This window comes from Haliaeetus albicilla, chromosome 18 (genome assembly GCF_947461875.1).
Source record: "Haliaeetus albicilla chromosome 18, bHalAlb1.1, whole genome shotgun sequence".
Taxonomy (NCBI): domain Eukaryota; kingdom Metazoa; phylum Chordata; class Aves; order Accipitriformes; family Accipitridae; genus Haliaeetus; species Haliaeetus albicilla.
Window position 1 is genome coordinate 1,965,152 of NC_091500.1, and position 20,654 is coordinate 1,985,805.

Genomic DNA, 20,654 nt, shown 5'->3' on the forward strand with positions numbered 1-20,654 from the left:
CAGTGGCAGGGGACCTGGCTGCAGAGCCACCGCCTGAGACCCTCTGACCCCATCCCACACCCCAGCAGTGCGCAGAGCGGCAGCAGACAGGACACAAGCCAGGAACATGCAGTGGAGGAACTCCCTGTCCCCGGCTGGAAGCAATGGCTCGGAGAGAAGTACAAACCAGCTATTCATTTGGCACCGTTTATATCAAACGGACAAATCAATACATCACACTTCAAAACAAACCCGAGCCTGTGCAGACAAGCCCGGAGAGTTTTGCAGAAGCCGAGCCAGTGCAGCATGAAATCACCCCAGAAAGAACACACAAATGGGAACTGAAAAATAACACCTCCCCCCAAAAATTGCTTTATTTCTTGATAAAGCTGCAAGTAAACTCAAAATGCATTGGACTTAAAAAAAACCCCAAACTTATCTGGTATTTCCTAGATTTGCCGGAGGGCCACGCTTTCAGACGCACAGAAGCAGCGAGCTTTTCTGGCCAGTACCCGAAAAAAACTGGGCTGTCAGAGCTGAAAGCGTCAGAGTGATTCATAATTATGTCAGTGGTACCAGAACAACAAATTTTACGGAAAATTTTAAGGATTCTGCACAGAAATTGCATCCCCTCTCAACGCATCTCTTTCCATCTCCTCTGCTTTTACAGTGTGAGAAGCTTAACATGCCCCATTTACCAGTGTCTTGGAGGATGAAAAACAAAACCAACCATTCAACAAATCAAGAAGCAAGAGCCTCCATCTCCCTTCTTTAAATCAAACCCTCCGTACAGGGCAGGAGCCTCAAATATGCTCAGGGTTTAGGTACCAACAAGCTGGGCTGTGGTTTTCACTCCCCAGCCCTTAAAACACAGGACACCAGCATTTACCTTCAATAATAAAAACTTTATTGCCAGGTGTTTCAGTTCTCTCCAGCAAGGACGGACATTTTCGGCGCTGCCTTTGCCGCTCGTGCGTCAGCAGACATCAGCGCGGTTCTGGCCCCTGACCCCGCGAGTCGCCGTCAGGGAGCAGCAATAGATCACAGTGGCAGAATCGCATTTACTGCGTGGCGTGGCACCGCCGCCGCGAGAGCTTTCCTCCCGGAGCCGCTCCTCCTCAGAGTTAATCACGTGTGTCCGAACACTCATTATTGGCGAAGTTTCCAGAAGGCTCCTGACAGAGTCATTTATTAAAGTAACACCCAAAATGTCAACTACAAAACATCTCTACAAGCCGCTACTCTGGATTTCAACCCTATTTTTGATTGACATACTGTGAAAAAGAAGCGGAGGAGGTCAGAGCTCCGGCCACTCCCTTCTGATTTTGTTAAGTCAAGCGGGCAGCACCAGGCACGCTGCTTTTGAAAACCCTGAATCACTGACTTCAAAGGACACCCACCTGCCCTGCGTGTCCTGGGCTGTCCCCACCTCACCAAAGGGCTGGGGAGAGGTGAGGAAGGTGCTGAGCTCTTCACTCAGGGTCACAGCTTGCTCTCACATCCCATCTCACTCCATTTACAAAAAGAAGCTTTAATTCTATCATTCCTGATAGGAATCCCAATGCCCGGAAAAGGCAACCATCGCACCCATCTCCAAGGAGGACCAGGAGGAGGATCTAAGGAGCTACAGGGCAGTCAGCCTCACCTCCGTGCTGGGAGAGGTAGGGACCAAACCCTCCCCAAAGCTCTTTCCTGCCAGGGGATGGAGAGTGGGAGAGCTGGGAACAGCCAGGAGGGATCCCCCATGGGCAGATTGTGTCTGGGCAACCCGACTGCCTTCTGTGATGAGATGACGGCAGTACGGATAAGGGAAGGATGTGGACGTTGTACACCATGACCTTACCGAGGCCGCTGATGGTGCTGTCACACGGCATCCTCGTGCCCAAATCAATGGGTTATGGGCTGGGAAAGCGGCAGATCTGGTGCTGGAAATACAGACCAACCAGCTGGAGCAGAGACCACGAGGATGGTTACAGCACTGGAGTAATGCAATATGCGAGGAGAAGCTTGGAGACTAGAAGCAGACTTTTCCCAGAGGTGCACAGCGACAGGCCAGGAGGCAACAGGCACAAGTTGAAACACAATCAGATGTTAGGAAAAACTTTTGCAACATATGGGCGATCAAATATTGGAACAGGGACCTATACGCTGTGGACTCTCCATCCAAATCCACTTAATATCTCCATCCTTAGAGATACTCAAGCATCGCCACCCTGATCTAACTGGACCGGCTTTGAGTGGGGCTGGACTAGAGACCTCAGAGGTCCCTTCTAACCTCAGTTACTCCATGGCTGTGTGTCCCTGCAGGGATTCAGTTTGAGTTTTAATCTCAATTCCTACCGCTAGCAAGGTAATGGCTTCCAATCCTCATGGTCTCCTACTGTAAAAGGATCAAACGGCATCGCTTGGGATGGACAGACAGCAGCCAAGCCCACCATAAATAAATACGCACAGAGAAAGAATTAATTCATGTTGCAGAATAACACACGCAATTTAAACGCTGAAACATTAAAAGCCCGCTGACAGCATCATAGAAATAATAGATGTTTTTCCCCACTAGGCTGTTCAATAGGGTCCCCAAATTCAGAGCTTTCAGTTCACCTACACTTCAGTCCTCTATTGCAATGCATCAGAGCCCGTCCCGGAGACGCGGCGGGCTTACGCAGGTAACAAGACACGAGAATCGTCCCCAACCTCTTCTGGGGCAACGGGCAGGTCTCAGAACTGCTCTCCCCAGAGGAGATGCCCTATTTGCTGCCATGGGTTCTGGCATAAGAAAGTCCTTCGCGGTTGGCAGGCTTTGGTTTTTAGCTTACGTCTGTCATCTTGAGCTTTCTCTCCAGGATGAGTCTTGTCCCCTCTCCTCTCCTCCCAGCAGCTGGTTGGGCTGAGGACCTCCTGGGGCATCAGTCCAGCTTTTTCACCATGTAAGGCCCTTCCAGCTCGTAGCCAATCTTCCTGTAGTAGTTCCTTGTGCCAACACCTGTGAGAAGAACGATAAAAAGGTTTAATTCAGTGTGATGACAAATGAGTTGGAGAAGCCAGGGCCAGGCAGGAAAGTCATTTCCACGGAGGGACAGTGCCGAAAGAAGCTCGGCCTCTCCGAACAGTTGGTGGTGGGCCTCCCCTGCTGCCATGCTGCAGCGGGGGTGTTGCATCTGGACTGATTACGGTGTTTTTAAGGGGGGAAGCGCAGGAACATAGCTGTTATATCTGCCCTGAATCATGCAGCCCATCCTTTGTCCTGAGAAAGGCTGCGAGGGAGAGAGGAATCAACACGGGAACAATGGTTAAACGTGAGTTGAGTTCAGAGTACCCCAGGTATAACAAAACCCAAAAGACAGGCTCTTGAGAGGAGGCGGCCCAGCTGCAGGCATCATTACCAGGAACTGAAGGGCTCTAAAACCAGACAAACTCTGTCCAATTGCTCCTAGAAATGAGCTCAGCTCCACTTCAGATAGACAAGTGGGCTCTGCAGCCGCAATCCAATTTCCTCATTGAAAAGGACGGCTCCGAACGCCTCAGTTCTCAAACAGCCTCTCCCCTCTCCTTCCTCTCTTAACGAGACCCCGCAGCATCCCTGCCCAGGGTGAGCACAGCCCCACCGACCCAGGCTGCCTGACCAAGGCTGCCTTTCGCTCAGCATCCTGCGGCAGGACAAGTCCAGCACAGCAGCCTTCCCCCTCACCTTATCTAATTACTCACAGATGCAGACATTAGTCATCAGGGGAGGGAGGAGGAATTCAGCATCACAGCATCATTGTCAGCGCAGCTGGTGGGTAGGGACAGAAGGACAGATAGGACACGGCTCTCCATCAAGAAAAGCAGCCCCTCTTTCCTCTAATCTCATCCCTCCAGCCAGTTCCTGGAAACTGCAGCGCTTGCAAATGGCTCTCCAGGAATCGGCTGCATCTCCTATGCAGGGAGTGACCCAGTGCAGCTGGTAACCCCTTCCTGCCCACACATCGCTGCGGCGATTTTACTCATCACTGCTTTGACAGATTCGTTTAAAATAGCAGTAATTTATTTCCTGAATGCACATTACAATAGTGACCGAACGGCTTAAGCACCCCAGCTCCAGACAAACCCCCAGCCAACATCCTACATAACCATTATATTAATTTGAGGTACAGAAAAGACACCTGAAACGCAGACCAGAGATGTCCCCCTGCTCCTCATTCCAGCTGAAGCTGGGAAGAGCTTGAAAAACCACAAAGAACCCCAAACTGGGCAACACCCGAGCAAATTTACTTCCAAGCAGCAGCAAAGCAGCAGAGCACCATCCTCAATTAAAACCATCCTGAAGGGATCCAAATTCACTCAGCTTCAGTGTGAACCTGAAGCCAAGGAAAATACCAAGTCCACTGCACACACGTCCACTCCCCTCTTCCTGATCTCTGCCCGGGAGTGTCTTGATGTCCGACCTGGAGTAAACCATCACCTTTGTCATTATCTTGCCTAAAAAACATCCTCTGGGTTCATTAGCAGAGATGCTGGGATACGACATACAGATTTGGGCAGTAAAACAGCAGAGCCACCTCACCCGTGGCCCAGAACAACTTGGTTAAAAGGATTAGCGAAATCTAAAGCTGAAGAACAACCCTCTTGAAGGTAAAGGACAACTGAGGAATTCAGCTGATGGTATTAAAACCATCTTGATCAGAGTTATTTAACACTTCCCCCTTTTTTTTTTTTCCTAAAGCCCTTGGGAAATGTGTGGATTTTAAAGGCGGCAGTTTAGGTTGCATCAGAGCATCGTGTGCTGCCTCCATTAATCTCAGAGCTATTAAGTAGCACTAGTTAAGCACCAACTCTTCCTCGTTTGAGGGCAATGGGTTCAAGCCATTAACAAGAATGATGATGCAGTTGGCCAGCCCTGTGCCCCAGGGGTCCCACGCTGCACCGCTTTGTGAAGCATCTCCGTCATCATCTCAGCCCTGCTCGTAGCAGCTACTTCTTGCACAAAATTACTGTCCTTCAACAGGAAAGCCTTCCATGAAGAGGAGGCAGGAGAAGGCTCAAGCTGAGGGCTGCAGGTTGAAGATACGGCATGGTTTCCCTGCTGCCCAGCTCTAATTTGGGATGTCTCGCTAGCTCCAGCACCGCAGAATGTTTTCAAGACAAGAGGCTTTTGAGGGGAAAAGCTCTCACCGAGGCATCCCAAGAAGCAGCCATTGGGTTTGTGTCCGGACAGGTGAAAGCCAAGTGTCCAGAATTACATCCCCTGGAGCATCAGCCTGTAACACCGTGTTGCAGCGCAGCAGGACGGTGGCAGGCTGCCCTGGCACAGGGGCAATACCTACGTCTGGAAGCAGGGGGAAAGCAGGCAGGCGTGGAGGTACAAGCCAACGGGACAAGGACTTCTTGCAATCTCATCTGGTGTAGCAGGAGCAGATCAGCAGATGGAAGTAACTCTACACTCTCTGTGACTTCAGACTAGATTTTTGGTACCCTGGACTACATGTCCCCACTACACACTTGGTTCGAAGTTGGCCAAAAAGCCATTCTTTCAGACCCCTCTGCCCGCTTCAGAGGATGGACTGCGTTTGACCTGCATCTGGAGCAACTCTTGTGGTTTAAATTCCTCTGAAATGAACTGTGCTGAAATGCACAAAAACCTCCCTGCGAGCCAAACTGGTGCACAAGTGAGGATGAGGATGGGATTCACTTCAGCTGCTCTGAACCCAAAGGCTAACAAACCCAGTCTACAATATTCATTAGGATGCCATTAATATGAAGGTATCTCCTTGTAGTCAAAGTATATCAGGGAAATCACAACCAGCACGGAGGTCGGGGTTTTGAGATCAGCATGGCACAACTGGAAGAGAAATAGGGTGTTGAAACATGGAATTAAAAGCAGACTGACAGCCAGAAACCATCCACAGCCCTTCTCATCCATGAGAGAAGTACAACACCATAGGCACTGTTAAATGGAATAAAAGATCTGTGGGACACTAACAACTGCCTGTAAGTCATGCAGAAGGAATCCATCTTCACAGACCTCTCCATTGTGAAATTATCACAACTTTGTATGAATGCGAAGTCCAAAAACCCAAAGTTGCAGGATTATGCTGCTGGCTTCTATTCACAAGGAGACTATCAACACACAGTCCTAAGAAAATCAGAGCTACAGCTGTTAAAACAACGTGCCATTTCGTCTGCTCACAAGTCATTCTAGGGGTAAGTGCTGGAGAAAAAATCTGTAATGCCCAGCATACATTCGATACTTGTGCCATCGAGACCTTCCTTTCAGCTATGCTTGATGGACTAGTTCTCTTCCCAAATCTTTGCTGCTCTAATTCACACCAAGCATACCACAAGGCTGGTGGGACATGTTCAGGCAGCAATCTTCCCACTGCTCCAAATCACACCCGTGCTTTCCAGTGAAAAGAAACATCATCCAAGAAATATCACAAAAGAAATATCATGCAGGAGTGCAATAGTAAGGCCAAAAGCTGGCCCAAGAAGCCTTTTGGCTTTCCAAGCCAGAATTGGCTGCATTTCTCATTCTGGGTCTTTAAAACAGGGTTTTAAATTTTAAATATTCCCTATCAAACTGTGCAGGAGAGTTTAGGTTGAACTCAGCAGAGCAGATTTCAACCAACCCCTTCCAGATTCACCACCAGTGATTTGGTTGAAGGGCAGAGGCTCTGATCACGCCTGCCTGGATGGAAACCCATGGCCAGGGGCCAGCGGAGGCTTTTTGGAAGCGTCCCTCACCGCAATCTTCAAATGACACATCCTCTGGCAATGGCTGCTGGTTCATTTAATCGCCTTTTGTCCTCTTCTTTTGGAAGCATCTGAATAGTGGTGAAGCCTACTGATAAAACCCCAAACCTGGCTTTTCACTATAACATTTAATCCTCAAAATTAGTTAAATATATTAAGAAAGTCTGCCTGTAGCAGGGGACAGAGAAAAGTGACCACAGTATCAGGGTTAAACATTCTTCTGGCCCAGAAGGATGAGCAGTCGGCATGGGACTGCTACCCAGAGGACAGCAGAAGTCAGATTTCATTGCCCATGTGCAGCAACCCCTGCCCGTGACCTTTTCTGTGCAGAGCCCATAAATACACCCTTCTGACTCAGCCCTGAAATATTGCAATGCAGCATCCAAGGCTGAGTATCCTCAAAGATTCCTTCACCACGGCTCACTAGTCACAGAACTAAGTGAAAATGAGATTGTTTTCAGGATCATTAAAGAGCTACTAATAGTTCATAAAATTTCCATAGCAGAGACTTACCAAGGCACAAGAGAGACTTATCTCTACACAGGCCTCCACATCTTTTGGCAACGACTAAAATCTTTTCTGAAGATGCACAGTCGAGGCATATCATATCTCGCAGCTTCTTTCCCCCTAAAAATACTTCTTAGAAGCAGTTAGCAGGGCCCTGTGTGCAAGGCGGTGCACCTGATTTAGCTGAACTTTCCGAGTTGTCTCAATCCATTAATGCGCCAGCTGCAATTCTGGTGATAGTGAAACCTCTTCCAGGTTTTTCTGGGGAGTAACTACCTGGCTCGCCACTTTGCCTGAAGAATGGAGAGCCCCAGGGTCACTGCATGGACACCCGCATCGCCTGTACGATCTCTGTCCTTCAAGAGCGCTGAGAAAAGGATTCATGGTTAGTCCAGGCAACGGGCCAGGAAAGGGCGATGCTACGTCCACCAAAGCGCTATGGATTTCACCCAGAATGAGCAGTGAGTCTCAAGCTGGCCGCAGGGATTTGGGATGGCCACAGCTGCTTCTCTTGGTATCAGAAAGGACATTCCCCCCATGACTGCCAGTGCTGCTGGCACAGCGATGCTCTACAAGGGGAACACTCTGCCACGGTTGGAATATCGTTTCTGTGGTTTTGAAATGGGACAGAGAAGGAAGCAATAAACGCTTCTGCAGTCACCTACACTACTTCCATGGACATCGGTAAAACACAGCGATGGCACAGAGCTGGGCAGGAGGCTTGGAAGCCGCTGCTGCCGCCACGGGGCAGACCATAAACATCTGCATTTTCAACACAGCTAGAAAAGTGAAGAAAGAAAACAAGAGATCTAAGAGAATCTCCCTGGCCTCCAAGCATGTCTCCCATGATCAGACCAAGGCTGCCAAAGCACAGGAGGATTCAAAGGCTGTCATTCAGAGATCACAAAGCTCACATTTTAGAGACTCTCAAGACTCGGGGTCGGGTGACTTGGAGCGTGACATCAGTGATGAGCAAGCAAACACAACCCTCTTCTTACCATGGGTCTTGGTGGAGACTCAGGCTACTAAAAGAGCAGTTTTAGGCTTTTCTTTATACTCCTTGCTTTGATCTCCACCAAGTCCAGGAATATGCTTCGCTAGCTGTCAAACAATTGCCTTGTTGTGAAATCCACTGCTATCCAAAACCCAGACTCCACGCAGGACTTCAAAGCAAAGCCGACACTTACTGGCACTTGGCAGCCACTCGGGCAAGTGTCCAGAGCTTGTTCTGGAGCAAGCCCTTGCTCTTCAAGTTGGCAGGACCTGTTTATATGAGGAAGGACCAAAACTAGGGTTTCAAGTCCATAAGAGCAGAAGGAAAATAAGATGAGAGAACATTTTCTTGCCTATTGTGTACTGGAAGCTGACCGAAAAACCCCACACCACATTTCTGAACTGATGCACGAGTTAAGAATGCACAGCAGATCCATCCACAACCTGATGAGTTTGCTTTGGCATTTACACTTTTCACAACGCTGGATTTTATCCTCAGGGAAAACATGAGGCTGTTTCATGTGAATCACTACCAACCAACCGCAGAGAACGGTAACAATGGGGAAAAGGCAAAGGATTTGAGATAACCAAAACGCCTTATCAGCACTGATGAAACAGGAAAAAAACAACATTCTTAACACTGCTGAGAAAACCTGGGCACGTCAGAGCAGTCAGAAAAAAGTTATTAATTCAAGAAACCAAGGAACAATCCTTACATCTACCCCTGCAGCAAAGTTTTGGGTTTGTTTTTTTTTGTTGGTTTTTTTTTTTTAAGATTAGATAATTGGCAACTCATTTCCTGAAAGTTCCTAAAGATACCAGGAGATAAAAATCCTCTGAAAGTTAGAAGTAGGGGCTTTTAGAAATGTTACCCAGTATCTTACAAGTACAATGCTCTCAATTTTCAAATTCACATAGAGAGAAAACAGACATGTTCACTTTTCTTTTAAAACAACAGATTCCGTTGAGAATTACTGAGAACTACTAGAACTCTGGCAGTCATCAGAAAACATAATCCAGGCAATGTGAATGGAAAATAGGAATATGATTTTTTTTTTTTAAGATAAGTGAAAATATTTTTATATCAATTAATCTGCTTTAAAAATGGAACACTGGAAACTCTCTGATTTTTTATTGTCACCCATAAGCACACAGAAGCACCGAGGTCTGAAGCATTCTCCCCCCAGAGCGACTCTCCCCATGTGTTTCAACAGTCTCTGGAGGGACTAAATCCACGGATGGGAGAGTTCAGTATTTCATGACCTCCTCTTGCTGCAGCAACCACAAAGAGCTAATTAGCGTCGCAGTTGAGTTGTGATTTAGACATATCTTTATGTACTTACATGATTGTTAATATCACTGCGTGTGAAGCATTTCATAATCCTTTCTCTAGTAAGGGCTAAATGATTAGTAGAATCAAACCCACTAACAGCAACTGTGCCTAAGCTGTATTTAGTCTGTGTGTTGCTGTTTGTTGGACCTGGAAGAGAATCCTCTGTTTTTTTCTGTTAAATGCAAGTTGTGCTTTCTTCCTGCCCAGATTGCTTCCCAGAGATTTTAAATTACTATTTTCACAACACCTCTGTCTAGCAGAGAGGTACTGTCATCGCCATGTCCCAGAAGAAGAGCCAAGATCCCAGGCAGCTGGGTAATTTCTCTAAAATCACAACACAAGACTGTGATTAAAAAAAAAAAAAAAAAAAAAGAGAGAGAGAGAGAGTTTTGCAGCCTGGGTCTCCCTTCATCAGCTCAACAACTCACTTCACTACTGCAAAACACTGATGGCCTTTCAGATTTGAGATTGGATTATTTTTGAAGCCATGACCTACAAGCAAAAAGCTCTGAATATCGCTAGCATGCCCTCCCAGCCTCCCACACAAATCCAATCCCTGCTCCATTTAAATCCACTCTGGATTTGATGCAAACGCAAAGAGATATGGTCCCTTTCTGATAGAGCTGATCCTTCCTCCAACTTGTGGTCAGCTCTTGGGCTTGATAAATAAAAATGAAGGAAGAAACCACAGTATGTAAATAGCACAGGAGACCTTTACTCTCCCCTTTGCAACTTGCTCATTATACAGTACAGATGTAATTTAATTTAATTCGGTTTAAATCTAGAATGCCTTGGCATGATCTAGGACCTGGCCAATTTGAAAAACTCTTTTTCTTCCTCTTTTGCAGCTCCCACATGAAGGGCAGCATCCCCTCATTTACCTTCAGTCCTTTCAAACGGAGATCTCTAATCTAGCAAACCAGGTCCCCATACACACACCCAGTTCAGCCTGTCCTCCCGCTGTCCCCGGCTCCGTGCCAGAGTGCAGAGTACAGACGCAGCAGCCCTGCTCTGGAAAAGTATTTTGGTTGTAAGGATTATAGTACCTTGATAGAATAAGTTAGTGAACTGCTTACGAAGTTTTACTGAAACAAAGCAGATGTGCCACATTTCCTCCTATCCTGTCCCACTGCAGACTTTGTGTTGGTGAAGGTGCAGAGCTAACAAGGAAAAACAGAGCAAAAGCTTTATCATATTAACAAATGGATCGCTCAGGGATTTTCTGATTTGTTCTTAAGGCCAAATCTCAAAACCAAGACTGTCACCAATAACTTCTTTTTTTTTTAAATGAAAACAATGAAATGAATGGTAGAATTAAATAATTTGATTTTACAGCATTCAACTTTTGGGGTGCTTCTTAGCATACAGGAGATGCCCTGGCTAGAACTGATTTTTAAATGGCAAGTCTGCAAGTAAGACCCATCCTAGAGCTTCTAGATGGTGAGATTACATCTCATTGATCTCTTTATTATAAAGGCAATATTTCATTAATGACTACACAAGCCTGCCCAAATCCAGCTGCACTGAAAGCATCCACTGTCTGGAGAGAAAAGCCACCACGCCAACACTGCCTTTAACTGCGATAGATGAAGCCAGAGATGACAGATCTTCTGACTCTAAACCAAGCAAAATTAAATATTTAAGAGCTAATACCGTAACTTCTCTTACATTTTAAAGTGCTGCCACCAGGCATCAAGAGAGACAGGGACAGTGAAATGTGTCTGCTACTCAACCCAAAATCTGTTGACTTAAATGTTTGCGAGATTTTACATCTACAGGCTATGTAATGTCTTGAGGCTTCTTCCAGGGATGGCTGCTGAAATATCCAACCCAGCTGGTAAGGTATTACTGAGAGACTGGGGATTTAGGATGACTCACCAAGCATGTGAGGCATTCACGATCAATTTTCCTTCCTATGAGCTATGAGATTTTAAACACCAATGAAGAAACACTCAGCAATCTTGACAGTGAGCCTACCAGCCATTAAATGAGCAGTGTCCCCATGCACCTACTTCATTAGAGAATCACAGAATGGTTTGGGTTGGTAGGGACCTTGAAAGGTCATCTAGTTCCAACCCCCTGCCATGAGCAGGGACACCTTCCACTAGATCAGGCTGCTCAGAGCCCCGTCCAACCTGACCTTGAATGGTTCCAGGGATGGGGCAGCGACCACCTCTCTGGGCAACCTGGGCCAGTGTTTCACCACCCTCAGTGTAAAAACACAGCACATGGCTTCAGGAATTTGCTTCAGTACCTGTCCAGTGCAGGAAGGTAGGGATCAGAAACCACCAGCCTTTTCTTCTGAACTTCCCCTCTTACTCATCAGAACAAGAATAAGATCATTAGTGTTATAAATATGAGGTCTCTCCACTAAGGAACCGAAAAAGTTCCTGTAGATCTACAGTTTAATAGTGCAGATTGCTACATCAGATGTTAATGACTTCTGGTGAGTAAAAGTAGTGTGAGAAAAGAGCAGAAAGCTCCAAATGCCGAGCAGGAATCCCTGTGATGTGTTCCTGTAAGCAACAGGCACACTCAGCAGTTCAGGTGGCTCTACCTGAAGGTTATTACCAAATGCATTTTTGATAAAAAGCATGAAAACACTCAAAAAATTAATATTAGTGATTAAAAAGAAGTGAGAATGACCGGGCAGGGAAAAATCCTTTGAAATCTCTTCTCGTTTTCGCATGTGTTTGCTTTATTTTCCCTCTTGGAAAGTGATGATAGTTCGTGTGTTCACCTAGACCCAACAGCAGCGCAAGCAGAGATGGTCAGTCAACCATCAATTATGTTTGCATCTCTGCAGTGCAAGGAGGCCCTGAAAAGGCTCAGGAGTGGCAAGTAATGAATTAATACAGTTAATAGAAGTTACCACTAGCTAGCCTCTCAAGTTTTGCAGACAACACCCCTTACCTGCTCTGCAGAAATACTGTTCAGCTTAGTTCTGAACAAAGCACACCGAGATGGGTTAATGAGGACTGTGCACGCTACGGGTGATTTTTCTCCAGCTACTCAACTTCTCTGACGATCCGGCTAATGAAGCAGGCCTGCGATGCTTGACATCACCTGATCCTCCACGCCTACCATTCAGAAATCCATCCTGCCTTCCCATTGCCACCTTCAGCCTCAGCGCACTCAGGCATGAAACATCCCTGGCCTGTGTCCATGTTAATTTTCTACTTGACAGAACACAAATAGAAGCTTGGTCTGGGGGAAAACTGATCATCTTGCCGCATAGTAATTAGCTTATAGCAGGGAACGGCAGCAGTGCCAGACCTCCACACCGCCGTGATAAGGCTGCTACGTCACCGGGATGGAGCGAGGCTACAGCGAAATCTCGCTGCAGGGAGACATTAAACTACCGCTTCAGAAGATGAGGCGTGCTGGTGCGGATTTGGCTGCAGTTCCAGACACCTCTCCAGTCTTGGGAGTAAATCACCAGTGAAGCTCATTTAAAGGCGACTGGAGACGGCACAGGCACAGGTGACAAAATGCCTGCGCTTTAAAGGAGAAAGGAAAGGGTGCTTATTAATGGACCTCGGTGCATTCGGTTTGAACAGGGCAAGCACCTGTGATAGGGGAATTCAATCTCATCCCCCACCTCCCCGAACAAGCATCTTCTGTACAGAGATAAGGAGACAATCCTGTTGGTACACGCCAAGCTAGTCTGCTTTTCTAATGCCAGCATAAACAGATAACGCTGACAGACGTCACAGCAGATACTGCAGACGAAAAAGCTCTTCCGTGCAAGAGCACTGTATTTATAGAGCTAGCTTTTAGTGTTTGGAAAAGTAATTTGCAGTCTTACAGCACATAAATATTTGGTCCGTGCATTCCTGGTCCTTGCCCTTGGAGTAGCCAGCAGCCTCACCTACAGCATCGCAGCTTTCAGATTCACTAAACCAAGGAGGCAGCTCACCTGCTGCAACCAGCATGCTCGTCAAGGACAATCAGTAAGATGCCAGCCTGTTACGGACAACATGGCAGTATAACTGTGCTATCCCTCTCCTTTTGGCAGCTGATTTAGGCTAGGTAGACAGGGATAGAGACAGCTACTCAATAGCTGGATACCTTCAATTCCTCTGCTGTGAATAAAGGGAATACTCAGTGGTAGCCTCATCTTAACTTCATACAAGAAACTCAGGTTATGGAGGTAAAATAAATAAGCCATGTACTGTCAGTGTTAAATGCCGCTGGTACTGAAACCACCAACCTCTGCTGTGTTCATAGAAAGTGAAGTTGGAGGCAGCTACTTGTGCTCTACACATGCCAGCGGTGTAAAGTTTAGAAGAAAGTGGCTTTCGCACACCAAAGACGTGTGAAGGGCACACAGAGGCAGTGGTGGACAGTACAACTGGAGTTTGGAGATGGTGACATGGGAAATCCACATATAAAGCCCACAGCTATCCCTGAGACAGGAGGAGACATATCCTTTTTAAAAAAAAAAAAAACCAAGCCAACAAGAACAGCAATGTTACACACGGAGTCAAAGCAAGACATTTTGGTGCCAGGACAGGATGTCAGTTTGGCGCAACCCCAACGCTTCTCACAACGAGGAGCAGGAGATTAGGGACTTGGCGAGGAGCTAGCAAAGCATAACAGCCCAGAGCGTACTCGGAGCCAGGAGGAGCGCAGTGTAAAGCCAGGCTGCCCGGGAGCAGGCAAGCTCTGACACATGGATGTCTCACACTCGGCGAGTGCCAAGCTGTGTGTCGGCTTGTGCTGGTCAGAGCTGCCCAGCTATCGGCCAGTTGTGCTCCAAGTCTTCAAGGTAGAGGCACGAAGGCCACGAAGCCCAGCCAGGAATGACAGCAGCAGTTGAGTAGATCCCTTTGCTGGCTCAGCTCTGGGCTGTGATGTTTTCTCCCTCCCTGGATGAGCACCCAGGCTTTGGCCGGTGGTGCTGAGCCCTCCCAGGGGCAGTCAGTCCTCATGAGCGACCTTGAACATGTGTGCGCTGCTCTCACTCTGTGCTGCTATGTTCACTCACTCACACCCTTCTGTCTCTGTAGACATGCTGATTACAGCCTCTCTCCAGATCTCCTGGATTGCTACAATAGATGACGCATACATTAGAAGAACAGAAATATTTGGGATGGGAACTTTCCCCAAACTGTACCTGCATATACACATTATTTAAGTTCACAAAAAATATTTTAAAAGGAGATAGGGAAGCATTTCTGTCACGTTTTTCAGTATCATGTGTAACTATGACACTTTAAAAGAAAAAGGTATCAGTCTTGTAATTTTATTGCTCAGGTGCTTCAAGTAATTGTGAAGCACTGACTCGAATCTCTCTGGTCATTATCACTGCCAAAGGTAACCACCAAAATCAGAGGATGACACCAGAACAATTAAGTTGCTGCTTAGAGGAAACACAAAGGACCCAGAATGAATCAATTTGTTTAAGCACACTCAGTCAGGAGCTTTATGCTTCTGTCTTTTAGGAGGGGGAGGATCCAGGACTTCTAATATTTCAGCATTTGTTGTATGTTACATTTCATATACTCATCACTGGTGCTGTTTTAAAAAAACAGTTTGAGGTACTTGCTGCAGGATTAGGGTCAGAAGGGGTTAATTATGGGATGTCAAGCAGCAAAGTCAAAACAGTGGCAATAGGAACCCTCAAGAAGACAATAGGAAAGGTTTTAACAGAGGACCATCCTCTATCCACCTTCACCTAGACTGAACAATTACTCCTCCCAAGCTCAAGGTACAATGGTGAGGCAGTGCAACTGACTCCAAAAAGCTCATGGAAAGGGATGGGGAGAGAATTTTATCAGTTGTTGCAGGCAGACAGACTGGCAAGGCAGAAAAATCCCTCGAGGGCTATCAAATACAAAGGCACCCTCTCTGACTCTAGAAGTCCTTGGGCAACAAACGGCTGGAAGCTGAGAAGATATTTCCATGCTTACTTAGTATTTACTCCCTTCCCCAGACACCCAGCATCAGCAGCGTCAAAAATGACACGTTGATCTGACCCGCTGCAGCCTACTCATATGTTCTTCGGGCAGAGGCAGAGCCTGAGGCAAATACGCTGCAAGCTGGACTAAGAGACAACAGGCACGAGGGCTGCGTCGTACTTGCGGCGTGGGATGAGGGTGTGTTTGTCCTAAATCATCCTCTGGATGCTGTGCAGTTTCTGACAAAAACCCCCTCTATTGCTTGAGTCACTGCGTGCAACTGCTCGCCACTGACTCCCAAAGGGGAGCCTGGCAAGCGCTGATACCTACGGACCGCAAAACGGGAGATACAGCCTCAGAATAAAGCTAAGAAAAATCCCATCCCAAACAGAAACAGATACAGGTCAGTAGAATGAGCGGTCAAAGAGAAGTGGAAGGGAAAGCTTCGTTGCGGATTAGAGTAGCATCATCCTACCAAAAGGACAGAAAACCCTGAATACAGAATTCAAGCAATGGCTATTGCCAAAAGGGAAGAAGTGATTATAAATTCAGCAAGCTAAGTCCATCCACTAGCCTCAAACACCAAGGTTTCTTACATTTTCACTGCCTAAGGACTTGTGGACATCAGAGGAGTAACATGTTTAAAATTGTTTCAGTGTAATTTAGGTTTGGGGGGGTGCTTTTTTTAAAGGGAAAAAAGATGCAAATTCAAAGTAGGTATAACTAAAAGCAAAAAACAACAAACCAAACCACCACCACCAAAACCCCACCACAAAACCAACAAAAGGCAAAGAAAACACACATGCAATCACATGCAATTACTAATGCTGGAAAATGGAAAAACAGACATTTCAGATCAGACCTCCCCAGAGCTCTGAATAATGGAGTGATGCCTCCAGGGTCTACCATTCAGCTACCCAAGCCTGCATACTAATATACTACTCACATCAGAAGAGTAGAAAGGCACCACTCATGCAGAAAATTACCTTAAATGAGCAACGACTTCATGATAAACAAGCCACTCGCTTTTTTACTTTGCTCTTTGATTTAGGTGGTGGGGGGCACCTCCTCCCTACTGCTGAGGGGCAGACAACACGCTTCTGGCTCTGCACAGACACCTTGCAAGCAGGCCACAAAACCACCTTGTTCTTGTGAATATTTAATTCTTGTCGGTTTAGTCAAACATCCAGATATGAGATTGCATTTTGGGGGGAAGGTTGTACCTTGCAATCTTAGCATCCAGGGTCCAAAGCACCCAGGATCATTAGCATCCAAGCTTTAAATAGAGCAGAGAACCTGCACAGTGGCAATAGCAGAGGTATAACTACAGCATCACACACAACATGAAACCAAAGTATCTATGGCCGATATCATTTCCCATCCCATCGGTACCCTGATTTCCCCATGTGCTGCCAGAATCCAAAATGCTCTTCCTAACCTGGCTTGCAAATGCTCATCTTCCCTTACAAATGCACTGCTAGTGCATTTGCCATTGACTCCATAGTCGATTAAATGCAGTTCTCCCACTGGTCCTCTTCAAATGAAGTGATATTTAACTAGACACACCACAAGGCAGCTGCTGTACAGCCTAGCTTGCTTTGTGCATCATTCCCCGGTTCATTGCCTGTGATGACTCCTGGGTGCCTGATGCAGAGGACCTCAGATTTTCCTTTGTTTGAAAGTAACCTTGCATGGTTTTAGGTACTGTCGTTATAAGCAACGGCAATCCTGTTAAATCTTGCCGCATCTTTCTTCCTTTTCCGTCCGTAAATTGAACACCCCTAAGAGCTAAAAGACTTACGATGAGAAGACAGGTTCAGCTGAACCTATTTACTCCAAGAACAGCCAGAAGAACAAAATGCTTTGGGAAGAGTCTGCTGGGAAACTCTGAATTTTTATTTTTTTTTCCCCAGGAGTGCAAACTAATGTGCTCTGAAGAAGCGCAGGAACTGATGGCATTCATTTGTGCAGTCTTGGTTTGATTGTGCTTTTAAAGGAAAATCTGCTCACTGTCTCATGAATACCTCCGCTCATGACGCAGGGAGAGGTCCTCACCCTGCTCTGGGTAGGGCGATCGCAGCTGATGAAGTGCAGAATGCTGCCCAGATTGCAGGGTGAGACTGGTAAACCAGGGAGGAGCGCTAGTCTTTCTATAAAACAGCCATTAGAGACGAACAAAGCACACTGGAGATAAACCTGCCTTAAGCCAGAAGTAATTCTCGGCTAAAGCAGCAGTTAAAAAGCTAAAGCAGCAGTTAAAAAGCTGGACTGCAAGCGTGTGCCCAATTTGGGTTATAAACACAACAAAGACGAAACCCGCAACTCAAAGAACTCTACACTCACAGCTTTGACTAAGAACAAGCTTTAAGCCCTTAACCCCTGGTGCAGCCTTGAAAAGGAGGATTACCACTTGCAGGCAGTTTAAGAACAGTGCCAGTCAGAGAGGAAGATTCCCATGAAAGAAAACAATATTTATTTTTAAAACCCTGAAAACTGCTATTGCTCACAGTTCTGATTCAATGCTATTTATACTGCTGTGTATTACAAGTCACTAGGATGGAAATCACCTTCATTTCAACATTAATCTGATCTCTAAATACTTCCTACCCAATCTAATTTCAGAATTTGTGGGTTTTTTAGTTGTTTGGGTTTTATAAACAGGGATAGTTTGGGCTGAGATTGGGAAAAGGGTTGTTGAGGAAGGAAGAAGCACAACGGAGGTCTCCCCATACATTCAACTCCTGCTTGCTTCATTTCGTGTAGGGTTTGTTTTACCAGTTCTTCCTCTGCCCACTCTAAGGAAAGCTCCTGCAGATGGAGACCACACAAAAGCCTTAACAAAGCAAAACAGGTTCCCACTTTCCAAAACATGCTCAGCTGGGATGGATGCAAGACAGGTGGAAGTCTCTGGTCTGTATTATGCAGAAGTCAGGCCACATTATAAACCTTTGTTTGTAAGATACATTACGGTGTATATATAAAAAAAGCTTCCTACCAGAACACCCTTGCAGAACGCTGGCTTTTCCAGAAGTGCCCTTGCTTAAGGACAGCAATATTCCTGTTCACGCCTGCACAGAAATCCCAGTTAATACAGTATCAAGCCTGTTTTCAAAGCTGTTACATTATTAAACCTTCAAAATTGAAGTTCATTAAGAACTAGAGCATTGTACACAGTAGCTATTCCACAGCACCAATCCCCTAGTACAGGTTTATCCTTGGCTTCTTCCAAATCCCCCTAATTAATTTTTTTTCAAAGGCCATCAATCTGAAGCAGACAAACATCAGAGAGTCAATTCATTAACATTCCCATATTTCCACTTATCTTGGGCCACTTCTTCTCTTATTAATAGCTAGTAAGATTGGCATTTCTAAAAATAACCAACCAGCGCTGGAAGCAGAACTCCAGGGAGCCCTCCCAAACCCCATCAATCCTCCCAGCAATACTTCAGAGTCTCGTCCTAAGGTCTCCTGAGTACACCCTGGCAGTTGGCAATCTCCGAGGCAGCCCATGAATCAACATCCAATATGAACTACGAGACGCTGATTACTCAAGTAATTTATTACTTCTAGGGTGACCAAAAGGCTGTTTACACAAGGAAATTAGGATACTTTAGAGTACCGTCAGCTGTGCCCTGAAACTTTACCTCTGATTTATATGCCAGCTCAGTTTCTCTCGCCTTAATGTTCTTCATCACAGGTGAATTTAACGCTGGTGTGATGCATCGGATTTACTTTTAGAAAGTTCTGAACCTCCGTTTTCTCCCTAACTGCAAAAGGCAAAGGCAAGTGTAGCACAGTTTCCTTAAACACATGAGACAGTGTGCTCAAGCAGCACCAACAGACTGGGAGATGAGTCACCGACTATAATGAACAATTCTGTCTCTCATGGAGACTACAGAAAACAGGTGGTATTAGTTTAATTTCCATTCACAGCCTTGCGACTGTGGATTCCTGGCTGCAGCAGTATGCTTAGGAGAAAGATGTTGGGATCAGTCACCCCAATCTGATTATTATGGTCTTACTGATCTTAATCAGGAGGCAATCATGAATTACTCACTTGTTTCCCATTTACATGTTTGTATCAAATGATTTTACAGTACTGCCTGATAGAGAATATAAAAATGCGAACACTTCACACTGAAATATGCCACTGACTCACTGCTGAGGGGGAAGGAGTTTTAGCCCTCCTTGAAGCAAGAAATGAGCAAGTACAAGACACAACGCTGGACCTAACGAAGGGGACATCTGCATTTGCAGGCAAGTGAAATAATGTTTAATTAAGAGTATTGACTAGGTTATACATGGGAAGGAAGCAAGCAGAGGGGAAAAAATTATGCCTGGAGTCCTCCAGGGAGCCTGGACAAAAGGAAAATTGGCTCTGGCAGCTAACATGCTCTGCCATGGAAGAAAGAGGTTTCTAATGAGAAAGGCTCTAATGGACACAGCCTGAGATGTCAGAAAATGTTGAATACTACCTTGATCAGGATGGGCAGCAAATCAGCTGGACAGGAGAGAGGCGTTTCTAACGTAACCTCACTAAAAGCAGATTAGTCATATGGTGGTTTTCTTCTTTCTTTCCTGTTTTTCATAACCTCTTGTAACTGTATTGCCCATTTCGGATGTCGTACATACATACTTTCATCTGAATTTACCTTAATCTGGCTCGAGTTAAATGCATTTCCAAGGCAACTTCAAGCCATGCTTCAGTCAGCCAGAGACTCCTGGACCCGTCCAGAATTATCTAGCTCCCCAAATTCATTCCCTAAAAGGTCAGAGGCCCCCCCCGCCAGCTGCATGAGCTAGGGATGGGTGTCTGGCCTCACACATCTGGAGAGACAGGAATATCTTCAGTGATCAATAGTGCAAAGCAAGGCTCTGGCATACAGCAAGATACTGGGGGGACACCCAGTCGCTTGGGGTCCCTAGGAAATGGGCTGTCCTAAAACAAACAGTATGAGATGCCCCTTCTCAAAGCTAGGGTAGGGAACAGTCACAGATGATCACAGAATCATTCAGTGGTTTGGGCTGGAAAAGACTTTTCAGGATCATCTAGTCCAACCCCCCTGCCACAATGGCTGCTGCTAATTTCTAACCAGAGCTGAACTTGAACTGATCTTAGAGATGAGCCCTAACCTTTAGCCAATAATGAAAACCCTTCCTGCTTTCCTATCTTAAAAATACATGTATTTCTTTTTGAAGAAATCAAAGAG

General features: G+C 46.1%; 1 protein-coding gene across 1 annotated transcript in view; it reads right to left on the minus strand.

The window, feature by feature from the left end:
- Positions 1–863: 863 nt before the first annotated feature.
- ELP3 (elongator acetyltransferase complex subunit 3) overlaps positions 864–20,654 on the minus strand; it is a 90,794-nt gene continuing 71,003 nt past the window's right edge. Inside the window, exon 15 of the mRNA XM_069805501.1 lies at positions 864–2,962. Within this exon, the coding sequence (XP_069661602.1) occupies positions 2,886–2,962 (77 nt within the window). The 3' untranslated portion in view covers positions 864–2,885. The remainder of the gene's footprint in view (positions 2,963–20,654) is intronic.